General features: G+C 36.2%; 2 protein-coding genes across 8 annotated transcripts in view; both read left to right on the top strand.

Moving 5' to 3' along the window:
* The window catches only part of SORBS2 (sorbin and SH3 domain containing 2), a 150,572-nt gene extending 126,842 nt beyond the window's left edge, over positions 1 to 23,730 (top strand). For 4 of the 7 annotated variants that reach the window (XM_071556337.1, XM_071556335.1, XM_071556338.1 and 1 more), the window contains 8 exons: positions 876 to 964; positions 3,543 to 3,589; positions 4,366 to 4,480; positions 4,578 to 4,706; positions 6,417 to 6,620; positions 18,016 to 18,065; positions 20,856 to 20,962; positions 21,729 to 23,730. In XM_071556337.1, coding sequence (XP_071412438.1) covers positions 876 to 964; positions 3,543 to 3,589; positions 4,366 to 4,480; positions 4,578 to 4,706; positions 6,417 to 6,620; positions 18,016 to 18,065; positions 20,856 to 20,962; positions 21,729 to 21,790 — 803 coding nt within the window. In that variant the 3' untranslated portion in view covers positions 21,791 to 23,730. Of the gene's footprint in view, positions 1 to 872; positions 965 to 3,542; positions 3,590 to 4,365; positions 4,481 to 4,577; positions 4,707 to 6,416; positions 6,621 to 14,413; positions 14,522 to 18,015; positions 18,066 to 20,855; positions 20,963 to 21,728 lie in introns of all 7 variants that reach the window. The other 3 variants (XM_071556334.1, XM_071556333.1, XM_071556332.1) reach the window with 1 other exon arrangement.
* Positions 6,631 to 11,875, top strand: LOC139672400 (uncharacterized). Its single transcript, XM_071556340.1, has one exon. The coding sequence runs from the start codon at positions 9,760 to 9,762 to the stop codon at positions 10,549 to 10,551; it is 792 nt and encodes a 263-aa protein (XP_071412441.1). The 5' UTR covers positions 6,631 to 9,759; the 3' UTR covers positions 10,552 to 11,875.
* Positions 23,731 to 24,891: the final 1,161 nt, after the last annotated feature.

Genomic DNA, 24,891 nt, shown 5'->3' with positions numbered 1-24,891 from the left:
GAAATGTATGAGCTCGGTAAGAACAGATTGTGGGAATGAAGTCAAAGGAAGGCTACCATCCATCATGTATTTTCACTAGCAAGTATCACTGTGGCATTAGGAGACTAAAACAGTATTTCTCAGAAGTTGTGAGACAGGTCATTTCATCCTCTGGTCTGAAATAGTTCCACTATACTTTTATTTCACATGGGCAACTTGCAGAGCTATAGAGTGTATAAGATTTTGATTTTATTCTTATTAAAACATGAAAAGATATTCACCATCCTGTATTAAACATTGGTAAATTGTGCTTTAAACTAGTCTGCCACATAGATTGGTGAGTAGTGATTTGTATTCCATCTCTTAATATAGAGTTGTTTTTATGAAATAACTTCTTTTTAAATTCCCTTGTGCTGCCTAACATGTGCCCCTGGTAATGTAGAAATGCATCTTAGATCACTTAGGAGGAAACAATGTTACTTCACTATTTCCTCATTGAAGCATGCTTGAATCATGTTTTGTGCATGTGATAACGTGTATATTGTTGGCATTCCGAAACAGTGTCATGCAACCTGACAGTACGGCTGTCATGTCTTTCACTTGGCCCAGTAGGGGTGCATCCCTTTGTATAGTGAGGCATCATTTTGCTCTCTTGATCCTCTCTCATATATTTTCTTCTGCTGTGGATCAGAGAACAGCCTTTGCCTTTACTTAAGAGTTAGTATCTTTTTTTTTCTTTAAAGGTGCACTTAGTCATCATATCATGTGCTTTTCTTTCTATTAAAGGTAAAATAATAGTTTTCAATATATTTTCACCCCCCTAATGAAACCAAGCAGCATCACAGATTTGAATGGTTGTGTTGATCGTGGTTTCACATAATTTTTGTTTTCAGTAGACCAGGAGTCTCCTGGAAGCTATTCTTCTGCTTTCACTGATGTGGGACGATGTACTTCAAGGGAGAGAAGAGGAACTACAGACAAAGAGGTACTGAAACAACATAAATAACTCAACAATACCCATATGGAAAATTGGTAGCACATTTGAGACAAGATTTGTGTTGGTTTTAAGACACTGTAATAATACAGATCAAAGGTACAGTTACTTATCCTGTAATTAAATGGGACAACATTTTTCTTTTTCATTAAGGTAAAGAAATTAAAATAATATCAAGCTTTGTGATATAAACTGTGTTCTTTATTATTAAATAGATATGGACATAAATTTACTAGTCATTGATAGACTGTGTCAAAGTTCACCAGAGTGGGTATTTGGAACAGGGAAGCACAGATATGACTTTTTTGAGACCCAAAGCATTACACGAAGACAATGCCTTTGTAGTTTCGAAACTAATATAAAACATCTATATTTCACCATTTGGTTTTTTTTTTAAAGAGAACCACTGTTGTTGGCATGTTAGACAAAAACACTTCTCTTAAGAGCAAAAGGTAATGTCTGTAACAGTTGGTGATTGTAATTATATACTGATTACTTGTATTAGTGCTTTGGAAGAGGAAATGGAAGCATGCATACGATCGTTAAAGTAACACAAAGTATCACTGGAAAGTACACATTGAAAAATTAAGTATATTACTCAGTATCTTAAGAATACTTATAGGTCTAGAACTGTAAATGTGTTCCAAACAGGCTTCAGGGATTTTATTCAATCATAACATACATTAAAATTAACCAACATCTGCACATCATGGATTGCTAATATTTTTGATTGATTTTTATTAAAATAATGGCAGTGTAAGAGAGGACTGTATTTTAATTGGTAGTATGTAAGGTTTTGCTCTGGACTATTTATTTTGCTAAATGGTGTTACAGTTAGAACTGAATTCAGATCCATTTGCATCCCACTGACATGTTCATATTGCTGCAATTTGATTAAGAATCTGAATTCATTTACACAAAAACAAAAAAAAAGCCTACGCATTACAAAATAGAGGTAAAAAATGTTCCGGAGCCATCTCGTGTGTTCCTTTTAAAGAATCCTGTTAATTTTCAATTACTTCAATTCAAAAATACATCAAATACTTAAATTACAAGCTGCTTTTAAGATCACTGCAATTTGAACAGATGAAAGTAGAAAGGCTTCTCAATTTCCAGTATGTTTTGTACATTTCAAAGTATTTTGTGTTCAGTCAGCTCCACTGTTTTTTTAGTATTATCCCCTTTTGTCTGTCATTTGCTTTAGTAGTTACAGTACCAGCTGTACTGAAATCTGGAGTGAAAAGGGCTTAGCTACAGTTGATATTAATATCACCTCCTGCCTAAAGACTGTTTTTAACAAAAGGAGGGAACAGAAAAATGCTTTCAAATTTAGGCTATCTTATTTGAAGGAGACCTGTAATGGAAAATTTTATTAATATTAGAAAATTCAAGTTGACAAGATCCCTGTAATAACTTTAGGGACTTTTTTATTATAGTGAAGATAGTGCTCTAGGTATGCTAAATTTGCTAGCCTTTAAAGACGAGAAAGGAGAGAACCCAGTCCAGAACACCTGGAATAAAGGTAAATTGCAAAATTTACAAGTCCTTTTTTATTTCTTTTACAAAAAGATGCACCCTTATATTGTTACAAATAGTATTTCTCAGAAATAGCATAATCAGCTCATGCTAATCACTATAATATCCTAGAGAGAAATATTTTAAAATGCAGCAATCTAATCTGTGCAAGTACTTTCAGAGAACTCCTAAATCACTTTACCAAATACCCTCATGAAATACTGCTTATCACTTCTTGCCTTCCTCTGAAGTATCTGGTTACTTGTCAGATGCAGACACTAGATGAGTGAGGCTCTTGGGTTGGATCACAGTTCATGTTTTCAGCAGAGCTTTGAAAACAGTGAAAGTTTAAGTGTCAGTCACACAGGTGAGGAGATGTAGGGCTATTCTACAGATTTATTTTTGAAACAGTACTGAGATTACATGTACTTGGTGATAGAACCTGATAAAAATATGAAAGGAATGATATAATGTGATTGCCTGTGCTAGCAAGAGAGGTGCACAGATGACTCAGGAGATCACCTCCAGTCCTGTGTTTCTCAAACTTTCTTAAACCTAGGAATGTGATTATAGAAATTGAAAATACTCCAAATGATTTCCAACTGTCAGAGCAGTTTCTCCTTTATATATGTATAGACGCGATGCAGTGTTTGCAATTGAAATGAACCTAAAGATAAGTTTAACAGAGAAGGCATCTAAAGTACTACAGAATTTTAAGTATGTGAATTTACATGGTACCTAGAAAGCTAGTTGCCTACAAGTTACATTGGCATAGTTCACTTTTTTGTTTACTTTGGTAGTTCTCTTAAAAATAAAATTGAAAAGCAGCCTATATTAAAATTTAGCTGCTATTTCTGTTTTCAGAAAACCAAGTCCCAAACACCTAACTGCCTTTAAAAAATGAAAGGCATATATTTAATTGCCTGTTTCTGCAAGAACCATGGTAAAGCACATCCTTTTCTTTTTGAATCTTGATCACCTTTTTAAAAGTTGAAACATGTTTATCAAATAGTAATATTACCTGAATGTATTAATCACTTTGCCTACTTTTCAGAAACTGCCAGCTAGAGCTGTATATGACTTTAAAGCTCAGACTTCTAAGTAAGTACTAGACTTTTGTTCATTTAAGAATTCATAATTCAAGCAAACTCTTTCTAGCACTTGTAGCAGCTTAACTGCTGTTTGAGCCAGTTTCAACAGGAAATGCCATGGAAATGAGGACCCCACTTGCTGTCACAGTAGTCCCTGCATTAGCAAACTGTGTGAAAAGTTAATGCTGTAATAAAAATGTTGCAAATTATTATATTTTTCGTTGTATTTGTTGGAACACATGAATGGCTGTGCATCTTCAGCCTTCTAGAGCACAGGTCCTGAGGGTCACACACTGAATGCTTTCCATTTGTTGTGATTTCTATTTAGGTTACACAGGTTAAAATGCTTAAAATAGTGTCATAGATAATGGGCTTATAAAAATTCTTTATAATGCTTCAACACCTTCTTGTCTGTCTTAACATACACAGGCATTCTGCAGAATGTGTATTGGTCTATCCCAAGGCAACAGTGGTCCATAAGAAAAACAGATAGCAGATGCTATACTCTGCTATACTCTGGTAGTAACTAGCAACACTTCCTTGGAATCACAGTGTAAAATAGGCCTATAGAACTTACAGGTATTACATGGGATTTATAAATCTGAATCATTTCATTTTATGTGGTGTGATCAACTAGTAAATGTACCACAGCCATGACACTTTTTCTTCAAATGTTTAGCTGTTACATTCCGGTTCAGTTCCAAACTGTAAAGACCTCAGGAACTAGGCAGGTAGGAGAGTTCAGTGTAAAGCTATAAACATCTGATATAAATAAATTTGTTACAGAGAGCTGTCCTTTAAGAAAGGAGATACTGTCTATATCCTCAGGAAAATTGATCAAAACTGGTATGAGGGTGAACACCATGGAAGAGTTGGAATATTCCCAATTTCTTATGTTGAGGTTTGTTCTCTGTTTTAATTCTTTAATTAATTTGGGTGATTAAAGTCCAAAAACCACATGAGAATGATGAAAATCTGTGGGTTTTCTTTTTCCTTAGAAACTTTCCCCCCCAGAAAAAGCACAGCCTGCCAGGCCACCTCCCCCTGCCCAGATTGGAGAGATTGGAGAAGCTGTTGCCAAATACAATTTCAGTGCAGACACAAATGTGGAGTTATCACTTAGAAAGGTACAGTTTAGAACTATCTTCCATCAAAATACCGTTGAAGTATCTACTACTACACTGGATAAATACTGTACTTTGGTGCACTCTGCATTCATAATTTGCCATGTACAAAGCAATATCATGCTAGGGAGCTACTAACATAATGCCTTGCTGGCTTTCAGTCTTTCTCAGCTACCTGTAAATTGCATAAATATGTTGTGCATGTAAACTGGATTGTGATAGATTAGCATATGCAATAATCCGCCAACTGCCCACCTAAATATCAAGTTTTCTTTTCAGTTATCCATTGCTTTTTTAATAATTATTCCTGGCTATCACAGGATGGTAAGGTTTTAAATATAGAATAAATAGGAAATTACTGAAGATAAAACATACAGAAAAAAGGCTCAGAGATATTTTTATAAATGTACCAGTTCTTGCAAATATTTCATTTAATAACAGTCCTCTTTTTATAACATTTTTTATCATTCCTATGCACAATCTGGTAGTTACACTGTATTGTAACTACATGAGCAAAATAACTGGTTTTTTGTGTGATGCTGGAATATTACCACTGTAGAGAAACTTTATTATTGCAGATATTAGATGCTCAGATGTAAGTAGTATGTACTTTTTATCCACTGGGAAGTTCTGCCTCATGTATTTGTTTCTTTTAAGAATTAGAGTTCATAAAAGCTTTTTGGTGATTTGTTTATCTTTTGAATTAAAACTAAGAAGATGGTTGTTTGTTGCTCAACTAAAGCTTAATCCTGCATTACTGAAAATAATGGATATTTTTCACTCACTTGAAATTAGTAAATGTCAAAGAGGTCTAAAAATAAATTCAGAAATAGGAACTTAGAGATATTATGAGTTGGGAGTAATTTGATGGTTTATTTCTTTTTAAAATTATCTCTTGCATTTATTGTGGTGGTCATAATCTCGACAGCCCAACTGAGGGGTTTTTTGAAATGTTAACTTGCACTCGCTTTCTTTTGTTCCATCTCACTAAAGATAATTTTAGTGAATTCCACATATTAGCTACAGAAGCAAAATTAAAGAAACCCAAGAGAATGCAAAGCTAATAGAGAAGGATTTGTTACAAAAAGACACATGGTAAAAAGCACACCATGTGAAACAAAGGAGGTAGCTCATGAAGTTTCACTTCAGAGAAAAGTTTGAATAGAAAGTTTCCATTTCAGTTACTAAGCTCTCTAAAACCACTAACTGAGCTGCCACCCTTCTGTTTTACCCAGGGGAGGCACTTTTTTCTCTCATATTTCCCATGGACTCATTTTTTAGCTTTCTACCTTCACTTATTCCAGTTTTACTTATAACAAAGCACCTGCTTGAATTTTATTGTTTTACTTTTATCACTTGTAAGGAAAATGGGCATAGCAGTCACTATTGCATATTATAGTTAGACTGTTAGCTAGTAGTTTCTCCAACAATTAAAAAATGGTTATGTTCCAAAGAAAGGTGTTAATGTTATCTCCCAATCAAAAATAGGAGACTACATGAGATTCCCCTCTGATAAAAGAATAGCATTTTGAGTCTGTGACTAACCCCTTGTTTTACTGGAATGGTAGCTTTATACATGGCTATTATCAATGGGAGTAGAAATGTGGAAATGGAGATGATGCTCAAGACTGATGAGAAACAGCACTTCAGGGAAAATAATACTATATGTTAAAATAGTACCTGCTGGTAACTCATTTTCATAATGCATTTCAGGGAGACAGAGTAATTCTTCTTAAGCGTGTTGATCAAAACTGGTATGAAGGTAAAATACCAGGCACCAACAGACAAGGCATCTTCCCTGTTTCCTATGTAGAAGTCATCAAAAAGAATACATCAAAAAGTGTTGATGACTATCCTGATCCTCCGATCCCTCAAAGCTATTCTAGTGACAGAATACACAATTTAAGTTCAACTAAGGTAAGGATTTTTTTTCTTTGCTGTCACCCATAGGGTGGGTTTAGAAGGACTTGTAATTTATTTTTTTAACACATGAGTTAGGCATTAAGCATACTACTTTTTCTTTCCTGCATAGGTAGAATTTCATTACTATCTTATTAATAAAGTATTTTAATAGCTAAGTGTGTGTCTTACATTCTGCCAGGATTTATGCTCTTTTCTTCATTAGCTATTACATTATTGAGAGTAGGGCTAGGTAAAATTTGAGCAGAAAAAATCAAATCAACAGAAAAATTTTTATTTGGGAATCTTAGCAAGAAGGTGAGCATTAAGTGTGTATCTGGCCCACTTTGCACAGTGCAGTGTGAAGACACTCCCATAACACAGCTGTACTAAAGTCCCATAAGTATGCAGGACTTAGCTTGCCAAGACCAGTTCTGTGCCTTTCAAGGTAAAGAACAGCTAGTGATTCTGTACTAAAACCTTCCTTCTTTTGCTATTCAAAAATGGAGAAGGCTGTTGTTCATTCTTTGGGATGGTACAACAGTGACAGTATTGTTTCATTTAGGAGTGAGGTGATTGTCATCACATTGTCAACTTGGATTCAGACCTTTAAAGTTTTACGTTTTTGCACCAAATGTGTGTCATGGGTTCTTGTATTGTTTTCCTTACTAGTCTAGATAACCACCACAAATCATATTACAGGATATTGCAGAAAGATTCCTGTGTTATGATTTATCATTCACTTAGGAGACTTCACAGTCACCTATGCAGGAAACATAACATCTTTGGCAGTGACAGAAACTAAGACAGTTTCTGCATACAAACTATGATTAGCTATTGATGATTTTGAATGCTCAAGACGGAAACTTTTCTTAATATTCCTCTTTATGTTTGTTGCTAATCTCTTCAGCACAGGCACTGGCATTTGTGTGTAATTATAAACTTCTTATCCTGCTATTAATCTCTGTTTCAGTTGGTTTTGTCCCATTTCCTACTTTCCTATATTTGAATAATGGTGCTCATTTACATGCTTCAACTTCAAAATAAGTTCCACATTTATTTACAACTCTGGAGTTGTAAAAAGCTACCAAAAAAAGTATAGGCAACACTAGCCTCTGAAAATACTGCTTATGGGTGAAAAGTAGCTGGTTTGGGAGGGTTGCTGGAACAGGTCTTATCTGGTTTTCCAGAATGTGTCACAACAGAGAGCTAGATACTCTGTCTTCTATTCCAACAAAACTGTTGAAGTAGCATCAATTTCTGTAGCTGCCAATTGAGGTATTCATAAGCTGGGGCCCCTTATTGTTACAGGAATCCAGAGGTACCTGAAGGCAAGTCTCTGTGTTCAGATATTCTTCCCCCCAATTTCTATGGAGCAGGCTGGTCTCTAAGTCATCCTACAGCTAAAACTGGTATCTGTGTAACCCTTATAACCCTTGTTGAGCACAGGTGATGCTTCAGAGCATTTATATCCATATTACAAAACCATCCTGCCAATATTATCATGTTAGTTATTACTAAATAGTTTTGTAGGGGACTAAATTGGAAGAAGCCTTCCTTGTCACATAGGATACTTTTGCAATCATTGGATTCTAGCATAAGTTTTAAAAAAACCCAAACTTCTATTGAGACTCTTAGACATCTTGTTTCTGAATCAAACTGTATTCAGAAACGACAATACCATGCAAGAAGACATGTTGTTCCCGACTACCTAGAAGATTTTCTGCAGTCCTAAAGGTGTACTGGGGTTTTTTACCACATATCACTAGGTTGCTAAAGCAATTGCATTAACGGTCTGTGGCTTAATGGCAATAAAATAAATACACAACACAAGTCAGGAACAAGTTTTGCTCTCCTTACCTTTCCCTAATCTGTCTGTATCTTGAGACCTTGTGCAGCTTGTAGCCATGGGAAACTAAAAATGGCGATGTCTCCTTGTCAGTATTATTGACCTTACAACCACAGGTTAGAGGCAAAAGATGAAAGAGACTGAGTATTGCTTGCAACCTCCTAGCTTTGGGTTAGCAAACTGCATTGTATCAGTCTATTCTGCTTAATTTGGTAGAGAAGATTCTGTAGCAAAGGTTTTTCTAACTATAACATAAAGCTGTTTGCCTCAGGAAAACTCAAGCAGAAGGTAAGTAAGTTAACCTTCTTATTCTGTGAGATTAATTTAGACTTTTGAAGTTATTTTGCTAATAGCACATTAATACTTAAAGTCTATAGTGATCCAGATAACTTAAATATTACATCTAATTGTTCTGGATAGTTCTAACAATGAGATTAAGATATTTTTCACTCAGTTTTAATTTTGAGGATTAATAGTAACAAACATGCATTTTCAGTATTCACTGAAGCAGTGGATATCTACTGATGCTGTGTACGTATGACTCACCAGTCTCTCATTCTTAGAAAAGGACGTTTCTTTTACCAGAAGGATGCTTCAATCAATATTGTGTAACAGTACTCAAAATATACTGCTGCATACTGTGCTGTCACTATTTTGAAAGCGTTGTTGACTGCCTACATTTAATATGAACTGGATGTACCTTTCACAAATGTTGATGTCATTTTGAAATAATAGGGTTCCTTTTGAAAAACAAATGCATTCTGTAGCTGCTCATGCCTTAATAAAAGTATGCAATTGATTAAAGATGTTTCTTAAACATTTACTCAGATGCATTAAGAAAAAGTAGAAGTATTAAATTTGAATAATTAGAAAACACCTCAGTTGTTATACTTTAAAAGAAATACTTAGCGACACCTGAAGTGTACTTCTGAAAATGCTGTTCTCAAAATAACACTAATGGTTCAGGGAAAATTTTGTTAATATTAACTATATGATTTAATAACCTGTGACAGGTTCACTAATAGAGCAGCATAAATAAGATAACTTTAGCAGATCAAATGCAGGTTGCCTTCATGAATGTAATGATTCAGATCTGTCTAGATGTCTGACATTTATGCCCCAAGCCAGAATCTGATATAGTTTCATGTTTCAAATGTCTTTCCTGCTGCTCTGATTCATGTAGTAGTGATTTCAGACACCCATGGTCACTGAAATTGTACCCTGTAATCCAGATGATTGCACAGACATTTTTCTTTTTCTGTTTACTCATATACTAATTCTCTGTTATGCTTATTTATTTGAATTTCCATGTTCTTCTTATTTTTGAAGTTGCCTTCCAAAGCACTGTCCCCACTTTCCAGACAACTTTCCTCCTCTTGGTCACACATTGATCAAAAGATTCTCCAGGCTTCCATTAGTGATTTGTTTTCAAGGACTGTTGGTGTTTCACCTTCAAGCATGGGCAGCTTAACTTCTCCATCAGTTCCAGACAGTTTTCTTTGTGACTTAGAAGAACTCAATTCTTTGGCATTATCAACCTCACAAACTGTAGCAATCTCTCCAGGTAATAGCATTCACCAAGTTAAGTATGATCATGTGATTCCAAATCCAGACGTGTCTCTCAGCTCTCCTACAACTCTTCCTCTGCCCTTTCTTGTAGCTACTTCTGTCTCATCTTCAGCCAGCTCATCTCATGACATAGCATATAAGCATGTCAGCAACAGTACCAAACCAGGAAAAGATAAAGACTTGAGAGGTATAATTGACCCTTTAGTTATCGAAGTACCTAGAGATTTGTCAGATACTACAAAAGAAGGTGAGCATGTTGGCGTTATCCGTAACATCCCTTCACTGTATGAAGGTGGTTCCATGTCTGAAAACAAAGAGGAAATCTGTACTGCAGATCTGTCACTTAATATAGGGGCTCAGTCAAAGGCTCAAGAATCAGATTTCTACGGAGAAGCAGAAGACACAACAGAAGAACTGACAAGGCTCTATATAGAGGAGGATGACAGTTTAGAACTCCCAATAGCAAGTGGACGAGGCTCTATGGATTGTTATGAAGGATACAATTCACCAAATATTGATAAGGTATTTTAATTTCTGAAATACCTGGGTTCTGTTTTCAGATAACATAGTATAGTTATTCTTTGCATTTTCTTGTATTTACATGTTTATATTGTGCACAGGCACAGCCTTATGCAATTGCATTCGATAAAATTTGAGCTCTGAGCGACCTAGTGAAAGATGTCCTTGCCCATGCCAGGGGGAGGTTGGAACTAGATGATCTCTAAGGTTCCTTCAAATACAAACCATTCTATGATTCTGTGATTAAAAATTGTCGGTCTTGGGGGATAGTCCCTTCTCAGAAGCAAGCATATGCACCACTGTAATTTCTGTGGTGTATCAGTTGTGCTGGTCCTTTCCTTTCTGTCCTTGTTGGCTGCCATTGGGCTTCTGATATGAAAAGCCAGTGAACAGTTTTCCTCACTGTCCCATTATGTGCTGCCCCTTTGGAGTCAGAGGCCCCAGCTCTTAGCAGCCTCCAGAGGGAGGGTTATGCCTCCTGCAGAGACTCTGCGGTTTGTACTTCACATGTGTCACCTCACCAGCAGATATATTTATAGTAAGCTCTGTTACGAGAATGTGACTAATAATAACGGATCAGATTATGTTTGGCAGATAGACAAATGCTTCCTCCTGAAACCCTTCCCAGTTCCTCTTTGGGACAGCACATCACTGAACTATCCCAAATGTGTGCTGGCCCTTAAATGCCACAATATTGCTACACAGTTCGGGGAGTTTCTAGGCAAAGTTTTAGAACAGATTTTTTTTTTCTGTGCAGCACTTACTTCAACAGACTGTTCAGTCAGTTGTTTTGGCTGTCAATCTGCAAATCAGATGCTTATGACAGTATATTTTAGGGCAAGTGTGAAACTAGTTCATTAGAAAGATTTTGCAGGTTACATCAACCCTTACTTGATCTGAAAAACACAGGAGAAAAACATAAGGATAGAGGTGAAATCCATGGCCACAAATGGCAACTTTCTTATGATTTCTGAGGAAAGAAATTGCTTCCAGAGAAACAGACTGACTAATAATGAAAGTAGCATGGGTTTTGTGATTGTGCAGGTTAGTTACATGTCTCCTTATTGAGCATTTGATATCCTTCACAGCTAGTTTTATAGTAAAATTACTTCTCATTTTTCTTAAACATTTAAACCAGCTCTACTTTTTGTGAGAGCATCAGGAGACTGATGCTCCTTTCCACTTTTCTTCTAATCATCTACTTCACTCTGTCAAGGCACCTACGTCTCACTCCGTTCCTACAACACACCTGTCTGTTGCTTCCCTCTCACCACCTCTCCTCTCTAAACCATTAAATCAGCAGGAGAAAGACTCACCACAGTTAAAGGTAACTGCATCTCTTGAGAATGGATTGTTGGAAATCTTCATATATGTTAAATAACTGCAAGGCTAACACTGAGTTTGATCTTTTCAGATGTACTGTTTTCTTTACTAATACTAAATAACGTAACACATGAAGTATTAAAATAGGCCTTCTTCAAATGAAACTAGGTAAAACTATAACCATTATGATACATCGAAATATCTTCAGGAGGTATCAGTGACAGGGAAGCAGAAAGCCTTCAGTTCATTTTCCAGTCCATACCAAGACAACAGAGTAACTCACTTAATTGAAAGGAACAGAATTCTATTCAAGTATGCAGAAACCACGTAACATTTGTGTTTGTGTTTTCAAATTCCATCCAATGCCTGAGCGAACAGTCATAAATTTCACAGTAGAGCACCACTGCAGAGGGTCATGTTTTAAATACCAGTTCTGTTAATCAAGGACTGGACAAAGATTATTCCCTATTCAGAACTAGAGTTTGTGTCAGCATTGCAGCTCTGTGGCAGAAAAAAAACCTGAAAAGTTGCTCTAGGTAGACAAAGTTAATTTCCAGTGCTGACTTCCAGAGGATTCATTTGCTTGTGGAAAGGACAAAAAGTCATGTAAAAAGAAACTATCTTAGAAAGGTGGTCATTACATCTATGCCAAAAATCCAGCCCCCCTCCTCGCCCCCTTTTTTTTAAATCTATCCCATTTTACAATTTGCATTCACAGAAAACACTGACATAATTTACTTAATATCCACCTGATTTATTGATCTTTTTCAGAAATAGTGAAGAGACATAAGGCTTCTTTCCAGGGCACAGATCTGTCAAGGGCTTAGGTATATTCCGCCTCCAAAGAAAGAGTAAAACAGATTACTGTGCTTGTTTCTGCAACTTTTGGTAATTTATCTATTTAGGTGACGCTCATATTCTTTGTCCTTGTTTGAGCAAGGTATGTTAATCTCAAATGAAAATAAATAGAAGGAATATCTGTTTCCAGAATTAAAAGATCTGCTCCAGGAACCTCCCAGGCAGTGTATTGCTCTTGATTGGACAGGGCAGCAGGCAAGACACTAAGTAACCAAGGGGGATAACTCCATCCTGCAGACACAGGAGCATGAGTACCAAGAACTAAAGGTCTGGGGTCTTGTTACAGAGTTCTTGGTCTTATATTGTTTTCAAACTATTTCAAATCTGAATTGTTTTTTAAATCTAAGGAACAGATTCCTTTATAAACTTAATCACGATATACTTACTTTTTTGAAATTTGTCAAAATTATTATATGGACTTCTACCAACAACAGATTTTTTTGTTAAAAAACTTCCAAAATGAGATAAATCTTTATTTCCTCCCAGAGGTAGGCAAACTTTTTTCAGCAGTTAACACTGAATACATTTCCAAGATAAAGAGTTGGATTAAAATAGGTGTAACCCTGTTAACATTTCATGCTACTTAGTTACCAACAGGCTGGGCTTGAGAAGACAGAACAGTTCCTATCCTCTTTCTTTATGCCTGTTCCCAATGATTAAGTTCTGCTCTCAACTGCCACAGCAGAAAGAATATGATACATTCTGAGTACTCAAATATCACAAGTGAAGGGAGGTTCTTCAGAGAGTTCTTGAAACTGATACTTTTGTGATTTTTGTTGATGTGAAAATACATACATGTGTGTGTATATATATATATATATATATGTATGTATGTATGTATGTATTTGGAATGTGGCTCAAATCTAAAGCATGGCCAGGGATTTGGGCAATGGAATACAAGGAGATATGGGTGGCAAGTGTCACTTTGCACCATGATAGCGAGAGGGATCTGTCCACCAAAAGAAGAACTCTGAAGACACATCCCAAGGAGAAATGCTGACATATTTCTGCCTCTTTACCCTCTCTCGGTATCCATTTTTGTTGTTGTTATTCACCCCTCTCCAAAGAGAAGGATGTTTTTCTCTGTTGTTACATTCTACTGATGAACAGTCACAAATACCAAAGAAAAGGTTTCCGATATCATCACTCCCCTCACATTCCCCCAAACTCATCCCTTCCCCTGAGAACTCACATTTGCAAGACACACACCCCCTAAGAACTAAATGCTGACAAATACTTACCTGATTTGTAGTGATGCTAACAAAACAAGGATATTTGCATAAAATGCTTTCCTCCAAGTATTTACTTGCTTTCTCTATGCAAATGTAAGAGCTGTGTTCTGTTTGACAGCAACGAATTATGATGTTTGTCATTGGTATTTCTAAGGTACTATTTCTGCTCTATGCTGTTGAACTTTTCTGTGTTACTAATTGACCTACTTCAGGGGGTACACATGGAATAATTGTTACATGTAAGGGCATGTGTCAGAGCAGCAAACCTTGGGGAACAAAAGATACAGTGGCAACAAGGAAAATACTCTATACTAACAGTACCTTTATTTCTACCTGTAACACAGTTGCTTTTTGTTATCAAGAAAAGCATGTCAGGTTTGTACATATGAATGAAGCAACAAAAATCCTGTGATGCTTCATTCTTAAACTTTCACTTGACATAGTTTTTGTGGTTCTTCTAGGCAAATTTAAAGAGAGAGATATTTGTTATGGGTAAACCTCCTCGTAGCCCAGTGATGACTATAAGATCCTGCAGCTCACCTGTCAGAGGTCACAGCTATTCACACAGGGTATGATACTGGATGCCCAGTGTGCAGTAACAGCATTTCAATGGACAAAGAGCTCAGTGTCTAGTCCTTCAGTATTTCGCTTTTGCCCAAGTGTCTCGATACTATCAGTATGCTGTGTTTTCTTCTTGTTGTGCTTCTGTGCTATGTCTGGAAAAGGCAACAGGTCTGCGTGTGCCAGAATTTATTATATAAATCCATTAGTGTATTGTATCTCTGCAGTACTGCATGGTATTTCCAGTGCTACAAGATGTAAGAGATCAACGTTCTTCATATTTAGTCTGGTTTTGTTAAAATTACTGCCCTCTTTCAAAGCATTTCCAGTTTATTAAAATTACAGCTTCCAAGAGTCGAAAATTTATGCTTCCCTGCATGTATACAGGCTTTTGCATGTATATGGAATGAATTCTTGAGTTCGATTCCATGGCCATATTGTCAAAATGGTTTTTTTGCTGCTATATGATGTTCCCTCAATACTGCTCTTTATCCAAGCAATGTCATTCCTGATCTTCATACCCTTTAGCCTTTCCCCTCTTATCTATAACATAACTGTAACATTTTTACCTAGCCAGAAAGTCAGATTTTGCTCAAAAAGGTGACCAACATTAGGGAAGGGGAAAAAAAAGGGGGGATCTGGGGGGGGCGTTGATAGGGGGTGGGAAATCCACACAACCTGAACTACATGAGATTGAGAATTTTTGGGTTATGTTTTGCTTTCAGTTTAGGACTGAATTATTTGTGGTGTTCATTTTTTAACATGTGGCTCTTAAAACAGTTAAAGGATGAACCATTTTCTACACTATTTCTGCTGATTTTAAGTGATCATCTTTCTGGTGGCTCCCTTTTTGAAATTTGACTTCGCGTTTAAGATATGCAGGTTTGTGTAGCTTTCAAAGTTTTGCATTTTTGGCACATCTGTATTTACTACCAGCTATGAGGGGACAGTGCTTTCTTCATCATTGAAGACAGTTCAGTCATAGGATGGCCAGGATTCTTGTAGTAGTGGACCAACACCATCTCACAGAAAGTCCAACTATGAATAAGATCCCTAAAAAAAGGGATTAAGCCCTATATTAATTTTGCACATTACTGCAAACAAATTACATGCGCCTAATATGTTAAGTGTATTGGTCAATGTGTAGTGTATTTATGACTTTTAATTCCAAAACTACAAGAGCACAAATCATGCACCTACTTTGCATGCTCAGGACAGTACTGAACTGTTATATGCAAGTGCATATTAATCATGGATGAAAATCAGGGATACAACTAGTACCATTGACTTGATTGCATATTTAATGTTTTTGGAAATAGGCCCTGAAATATTTTGCAGGAAACAGGATAGTCTAGTAAAATGAGGTGTAGTTGAAAACTAGAAATTTTTTCAATAGTCTCCTATCTAGCCAATGTCACTGTTAAGTGGGAATGAGAGCTTAGGGAAAGAAAACAGGGAGAAAGCATCTGGATGTCAGCTGGGGTTGTGGAATGCATTCAAATAGAGAGTGAGTTTCAAGGTTCCCCCTGTTCAGACATACCACCAATTACTTCATCCTATTTTTCCAAGATTGTAATTTTGTCAAAGTTTTCTCTGTGGCAGTAACATATAGTTGAAAATCTTCAGTCACCTTGATTTTTATTATTGCTAATTAACTACTGTAGAAACAGATAAAACATTTTATGAACCATATGCACAAAAAGAAGATAATACTGAACTACCCATTTCTTCCTGGCTTAGTATTATGTTCAAAGCATTATATCATTTGCAGCATTATTTAGGCTGTTGATTTTCATTGTTTGTAGGAAAAATCCTTAACTTTCATTTGAGTGCTCTGAAATCTCTGACTCCCTTTGGCACTCAGCTCAGTTACAGACCTGATGAAAGATCTGCAGAAAATAAGGTCAGATTCCAGTCTAAATACAAAACATTCTGCCCAGTGGACTATTCTCTTCTTGCTTGACAAGCAGTCATTGAGAAGGGGGTTTACTGAGAACGGTTTAATTTGCAATCTTTACTGTTGGATTCTTTGGTAAAAATCACCTGTCTTTCTCATACACTAGCAGGAGATAGTTAAATGAGGAAGAGAAGACAGTAAGGAGTATAAATTATTTTTTTTTATTTTACTTTGAAAACACCTTTCCCACATAGTGTTCAATAGTATGAATTAAAAATCTGTAGGGTACCTGCCTGCATCTTTTGGCACCTCTTAGAATTACTCGATAGACTGTAAAGATAAAATGCAGACTGTTCACAATATTTTCTGCACGTACACATACAAACTGGTAAAAAGAAATTTAACTAATTGCATTTGAAGATGTTGGAGGGAAAAGGGAAAAGGGAAAACAGATTAACAAAACCCAACAAACTATATAGAGTGTTTTTCCATTCAGTTTCTGCCATCAGGCTGTGGGTTGCTCTCTCATGGAAGACTGTATCAGCTTCAAGAGTGAACTGAAATAGTCAAACCAAGAGCCATGGGGCAATAAGACAAATTCCATGGCTTAAAGATCAGGTTGCACTTTGCTCAATTCATGAAAGAAAGTGCTAAGAGCAATGTTTGATATCCACACTTCCAAAAGAGATATGATTACCAGACTTGTCTCTACACCATGACCATAAGGCATTCTCAGTCAACAGAGAATATGATCCCTGCTCACATCAAGAGCTTTCCCAAGCAGCTGCTCCTGCACTGTTTCTGGCCTCAGCAAGATTCTAATCAGTGTAAGTCAATAACTTTTTAAGCAGGACATGGTTTCTGTAGGAGGTTACTATTTTTCATTTCCATTGAATCTAGATTTATTAATATTAGTGGTAGGAAGTAGTCCATTAAGAAGGAACATAGTTCCTTTCATTAAGCTTTGCACTGGAAATACAAACTACTCTTTATGCTGAAACAGAAGTGTTAATTGTTATTTTCACACAATTAAATGTACTCTTTCAAATGCTATTTCTGTTCTTTGCCTCCCAACAGCCTGCATGGCTTGAGATGAAACAGAATTAATTAAAGCATAGCATGTTATGCCTGCCAAGTTTAGTACTCTGTGTGTGTGTAATGTAAATTGGAATGTTGTTTGTCTATGAATATTCTAGATTCTGCCATTATGTATAGATCTTATTTCTGCTTTTCTAAAAATATACTTCACCCAAACAATGTATGATGGTCAGCCTTGCATCTGATTTTTCTAATATTATTTCTGTTTCACAGTGAAGAGGCAGAAGGATTCTATTCCAACTTTCTACTATATTATAAATAGAATGGACTGACAAAGTTCACAGTTTCGTTTAGTTTTTATTATGGCCTCCAAAAATCAGTTCTTCAAACCTGCCAAGATTCAGCTGTTTGTCATGTTTCTTAATTTATTGGAGGGGGGACAGAATGGGACATTGTTCTACACAAGGTAGCATATGAACTTTTGAACAACTATGTGTCAGACCCCTATCCAACTATTTGGACCTTAAACTGCAAATCTTTATTACATTTCAAATCATTTCATTTCAGCCACAGCGCCCTGTGCTTTCTCATGAAAACATACACAGTGGGGGGGAACCGTAAGTATATTTGTTCTCTACTAAACCAAAACCTAACATTTAAGCAATAGCCAGCAAATCATCAGATTATTTGTTAACTTGCCAAGTACCATTATGAAGAGATGTCAGAAATTAATTATAGATAACTGCATTGATGTAGGAAGATACTCAAGATGTTCCCAGAGGGCAATGCTTTAGTTTAATTTACATCAAATGCAGACAAACATGACAATTTACAGTTCTCTATCATCTATACTTAAAAAGAATAATAATTTTGTAAAAGTAAAATTTGACTCTTCTTTATTCTCTCCATTTTTACATCTCAGCAGAATGACAATTTAAGATTTGACATTGATTCAGCTCTTCTGCTTTACTGACTGGACACAAATTATTCAGAAATAGTTCTAAATGTGAATAGAGAAAAAAACCTCAATAATGTTGATCACAGGTTCATGCTTTTGGTGTGATTTACAAATGAAATTCATATATGAGATACAGAAAGCTTTTCTGAAAATGGGAGAAGAACATAGATCTCAAGTCTTATTTTCACAAACAGTTTAAGTACCTGAGATATTTCAGTGCTGACTGCTAAAATGCAAGTTTGGTGCAAGTTTATTTCAAGATTTTATTTTTCCCCCAAGTCTTGCACTTGGGTCCTGCTTCAACGATCATTGAAATCTGTAGCCATTTTTCCTCTAACAGAGCACTTCAGTGCGTACCCTGTTGGATAATGTCTCATAAACATGGCTAAGGCTTTATGACTGAAATTATTTTAAAGTTTACCGGTTAGTCACTTGAAGATAGAAAAGCGTGGCAAAAAGTTACCGAACAGCTATACCACAGATAATGTACAATTAAAAATGGATGTTTTCATTTCAATCTCACCAAAACTGCAAGCTCCTACTGGTATTGTTGAGCATACTGAACACCTAACTCAGTTTTGTAAGCAGTAATTATCTATTTCATGTTGTTCAATATAGTTTAAGTAGTTCATAACTAAGTTATTCATTCCTAAACTTAAAAAGAGAAATATATTTAAATTGCCAACCAACCATTCTTTCCTTTGAAATACATATTCTGTCAGTATTGTAAATGGTAATATTTTCATACTTAAGAAAGTCTTAGATTAGCATAGAAAGAATGAAATTACTAGAAAGGAGGTATTAAAATGGATTATCTAGAAATTACTGAGATTCAATTTCCAAAGAGTGCTGATTGGGAAGCCCTTGTTACTGTATTTGAGTGAGTAATTGGCTTGAATCCTATTCATGATACATTATATCTGCAACTCCTGTCCCCTTGGAAGCTGCATTTAATAATTTTTGGAATATCATCATAGCTGTCCTTTCTTGGAATGATGATAAGCATAACAGAAAATGTTACTGCCACCTAGTTTTTTTGCACAGATTGTTGTTACTCCTGCTACATAAATTACCAGAGGTAATTGCATAAACAACCGGTTTGATTCTATTTTATTTGTGTGACTAAAAATATAGACTTCTCAGTCTTGGGGAGATAACTGTCAGTCATGAAAAATTAAGTTAAAATCTTTTTCTTGGAAGAGCATCTTTTTTTTTTTCTCCAAACCAGCAACGTGAAAAATAAGTGTAGTTTAGTCAAGACAACTATCATTAAACTAAACCTAGCATCAGTCTGTATGTAGGATTCTCAAGCTGGACTTTGAGGAGCAGGAATTTTTTACTAAAATAAACATCTTATTTAAGCCATGGAAACTTTGCCAGAATGATTCAGAACTAGTTGAAATACGTAGTACCAACACATCAACAGGCGAGCTATTTTGTTTTTACTGGGAGCAGTGTTATGGCATTAAGATTTAAAACTCAGTGAATTGTTGTTAAGAGGAAAGAATTGATATGATTATATTTTGCTTCAGTATTTTGAAGTTGAAACGATTTCCTTTGTACAATTTCTGCAGTTGTACCCTGATTCCTTATATGTAGTCAGTCATATGTGGGGCACAGTTGCTTAAAAAAAAGGCAGATTCTCACTCTGCAGGACTCACAGGCTTGTGCAGCATCTTCCTGTAGGCTGTCAGCCCAAGTGCCTTCAGTTCCCCCTAGTGAGAGTTTATTGCCATTCTTTCATTTCAAAAAACCTCAATTGAAAGCTGTCAAGGAATCTCATACCTCTTTGCCATTTACCCACCTAACATCCTGCAATCTGCAGCTCCCGGCCAGGGGTGGAGGCACAGGTCAGTGTCTGAATACTCTTTGAGCCTCCATGCATATATCCCCTGATTTGATTCAAACCTCTCTCTATATAGAGCAAAGGTTTGCCTCACCAGTTACAGCTGAAGAGCCCCAGGGAGGTCCCCAAGTAACAGTGACAGTGTGTGAGCTGCTCCCTCAGCACCCTCCTCCACTGACACTTGCCTTGTGCTGGGTGGCTCTGGCTTCACAGAGCTTGAGGGCAGAGCCACAGTTTTAGATGCTGATCATGGAGGGTTACAGGGATAACGTATCTATAGACTCCCCTCTAGAAGTGCTCTTTTTTGGTGACTCAACTATAAAATAATGCTGAAAAGAAAAACTACCCTCTGTTTTTAAAACAGCTGGTTGAGGAGCCATCAGGCTTGCTGTGAAACCGTCTTTAGTGTCTGAATGTTCCAATGAAGCTTTTTTCATTTACTATGTATTCCTAATTCTCAAGTCCACCAGGCAAAATAAATTCTTCTCCCCTCTATTTGCAAGAAGTGTTTTTTGTGAGTTAATGTTTAAACTAGCTCCTTTACTTCAGCAGAGGTGCAAAGAACTTTTTTTTTTTTTTAACTCATCATTTTTCCTATTTAAGGTTTCAGGCTCTATATAACTATACTCCTAGGAATGAAGATGAATTGGAACTCAGAGAGGGAGATGTCATTGATGTGATGGAAAAATGTGATGATGGATGGTTTGTGGGTATGTTTTAATTTGGTTGCTTTCTTCCTACCTTTTTTCCCCTAACTTTGCTGCCTTCTTTATTTAGTGTCTCTTAAACAACTTAGTTTTTGGTATTCAGTGTAATAAACCTGAACCTGGCTTTGTCAGGAGAAATCCCAACCAAAATCCACTGAAATTAGGAGATGATTTTGCATTTTTGTGTTTTGAAATTGATGGACACAAATTGACAGTTGTCTGCAGTTTGATGTACAGCATTGTTGTCATTTGTGACACAAAATGGCCTATGTATTACTGCTCTCTTCATAAAGACCAGGTAACTTAAAATGTACAGAAATACATCTACAGAATTGACTACTTCTGAGAACCAAATATTACTGAACAGACATTTCATAACCAGGCCTAGATAAGGTGGCTTAATCATTTCATAAACCCTCATGCCTGCATAGCTAACTTAATCATCTGAGTAGTCCTTAGCATTTAAAAAAATTCAAATTATTTAAACAGACTTGATGTTGTTGAAATTAAATTATTTCTATGTACCAAGAGTTTTGGCATAGCTTTTAATCAAGGCCTAACAATTTATTTGCTTTTCACTTCCTGCATTTATACACTGGTAAAACTCACAACTCACAGATGAAATTAAAAATATTTTTTTCAAGTTACATTTTAAGGAAATGTAGATATTTCTGTTTGTACATTATTAAACATAAAAATTTTAAGGCCATGCTTACATAGTGATTTTCTGTTGTTATTCCCATCTTTCATCTATTGCTTCTAATTTCAGGAACCTCGAGAAGAACCAAATTCTTTGGTACTTTCCCTGGAAACTATGTCAAGAGGCTGTGAATTTTTTTTTTCTACTTATTTATGCTGCATCTCTGCAACACATCTGCATAAAGCTGCTAGAAAACATGCTATGCTGGCCTTCTGTTTTCTTGCTTGCAGTCTCAAATAGAGGCCATCTAGTTCATCCTCATCCCATCCCACCTGCCAAACCGTTCCAGCAGTATTACAGCAACGACCACAGTGTGAATAACTAAGCTTTTGTGAGACAAGAGGAATCATTTCAACATTTTAACACTCCCTGCTTTAAAGTCTTTTCATGTGAAACACAATAGGAAAAGCCTGATGGCAGGTACACAGAGGAATTGCCATGGGGGGGTGGGGGTAAGGCAGGGGAAACTGCTTGGTTTGAACATTTGTGGTACTATCATGAAGTCTGGTGGGATTTTTTCAGCATGCATGTAATACAGGGGAAAGTTGCTGTTTACTATTTTGAAAAACATTTGCTTGAGTTTCCACATTCTTACTAGCTTGGCAGCATTTTTTGCTTCCACTTTGCTGTATCACGGGTTTGCCTATTGTACTGGTTTACAATGTATGACAAACTATAATATAGATTTTTTGCCTGCACTTGTATGCTGTAACATATGCACAGTGATTGTAAAATCTCAAGCAAGCATAGTGAAAAATGGAAGAACTGCAAGTGTTCTGAACGGGTGCAATGGTATTGGCTAAATCTCTTTCCTTTTTTTCCCTAATGAACCTGTAGTGTTTTCTGTTAAAGATGATAAGTGAAAAATCATAAAGACTTGGGAAACCGAGAATTTAAGGACGAGATAGACAATGGTATAAGCATAGACAATAATAAACTGCTACTGAGGTCTGATATTAAATGGTTGTAAACAAAATGTTTAATAGTAAGCAACATGAAATGTAAGAGGTTAGTGTTTTTACATACCAGGAATTTTAAAAAGCAGGAAGTAAACAGTGTTAGTGCAAAGGGTTGTTGGTTTGGGGTTTTTTTTCCTAACCTAGCCACCTGAAAAATAGTCACAAGTATCATGTACTGATTTACTTCACTGTATATGTATATGTATATTAATGAAACCCGAGTTACACATTCTTTTTAGGAATTTAGACTGAAAAAAAAGTCACAAGTATTAAAACCAATACATTTTAGAGGTGGGGTTTGTTTTTTTTTTCCTGAATGAAACAAGTATTTGAAAACATACATTTTCCATAAGCAAAGGTAAGCATAAATAGCAAGGCACAGGATGATAATGATTATGGCTTTATGAAAATAAAAATTCAGATTTGGTTTATTCAGCACCTTATAGATGGCAAAAGCTTCTGCTGCATTTCTCATGGGTAAAGGATCGAAATTATCAAAATGTATGTAATCTCTAGCATTTTGTACATATGTTTGCTTTTTTGTACAGAGCCATTTGGTTGTTGATTTTTAAAAAATTAAGTTCCTTATTTGATCTTTGCCCTCTTCGCATACAGAACATTTCAATGCATTCTTTTTTTCTTGCTCTGTTTACCATAAGCACATCTGGATAGTGCAATTCTGTAAGATAGCATTTTATGCAAAATTTTATTAATTAAAATATGGTTTACCAGCCAAATCTAAATGTACATATGTCTTTATTACTGAGAAATGTCATTAAGACAAAGGCAAAGAAACATCTTTGTGCAGCATACCTTTATTACTGCAGATTTCATGGCAAAAGCTTTATATTCAAAGGCTTTCAATTTTAAAGTAGATCTGCATGCAGCTTTGCTGTGAGATTGATAACTATCTTTGATGCCATTTATGATTGAAGACTTAAATATCTGTTGCCTGTGACATTTAAAAAGTACTGTTTCTACTCTGTATCTGATTTTAGAAAAATGCAGGTTTTTCATACCTGGCTTTCAGGTAACTGACTTTGAATTCCTACAAGCAAAAGGTCTCTGTGTTTTTTTTCTTGAATAGACTTCTAATAAATTTTGCTTGGAGTACACAACTGTTTCCCCCATCATTTCTCAAAATACACGTAACATATTACGTATTGCAAAGTGCTTAACTCTTCAAGTTTTATATGCAAATGATTTTGGCTCGTACTTTCTTTCATCCCACTATCAGGCATGTACTAGTTACAGATATGGGCAACTATCACTGATCTTAGGGCTCTCAGTTGGTCACTTGTGTGTCATCCCTTGAATCACTTGAATGCAAAAGCAACATTATGGACATTCTGCATGGAGTGTACTAATCTGAGATAATTCTTCTGTTGCCAGAACCACCCTTTAGTCCAGAAGCACAAAGGTAAAATATACAATGGTAACCCATTACGGTAAACCCATTATGCCTGGAAAAACTGCCCACATCCTAATCCTCCAACAAAAGAAAAACAAGAACTCCCATGCCAAGTGACAGCATAGGAACAAGATTTAAGGAAAATTCTGATTTTTGGGGAGCATCTTATGCTTGGGACATTTCTATCTGGCAAGGAACAATTGTCAAAAAAAACCTGCCACAAGAAGCAAAGTATGCAAGCAGCAGTGTCTGGGATTTGAGGGTGGGGAGGTGGGGCAGGGGGTTCTTCTGTGTCTAGGTTTCCTTGGCGTTTTCACTGACTGGTAACACAGTTACTGCCAGTGCCTCAGAGTAGCAATGTGGTCCTCTTCATTACACCATGCCACACTGGCTGCCCTTGGTAGGCTGTCTCCTCCCAAATGCTGTATGTGGTGTACTTCTACCACTTCTACCACTCTAGAATCCAGTACAGCAGCATTTGCATTTCCTCAAGTCTGATTCATGCTGAGTTTTGTCATTATGATTGCTGGGCTGAAAAATGCAAAACCAGCAGCACCTCTAAATAAATAAAAAGTGCGAAGCTGAAACTATTCAAACTCCAGCAGAAACTCCTTTGTCAGTATCAGCACTGTCCATGCTGAGAGTGCTTTCAATCTGGACAATGCCTAATTTAGTCAGTATCACTGAAGTAGATGTATCCTTCCTATGCTAAGTTTGTTTCAATCCACCAAATGCGTCTTTTCTTACAGTCCAATAACCAAATACTGGAATACATGATCAGACATTATGTGGTTTGTCCTTTCTGTTTGCTGGGTGCCCCAGCATGGGATTTAGGACATCACCGAAGTACTGCTTTGTGCCA

Source organism: Pithys albifrons, chromosome 5, assembly GCF_047495875.1.
Source record: "Pithys albifrons albifrons isolate INPA30051 chromosome 5, PitAlb_v1, whole genome shotgun sequence".
NCBI classification, from domain to species: domain Eukaryota; kingdom Metazoa; phylum Chordata; class Aves; order Passeriformes; family Thamnophilidae; genus Pithys; species Pithys albifrons.
This window is presented reverse-complemented; position numbering and strand designations above follow the sequence as displayed.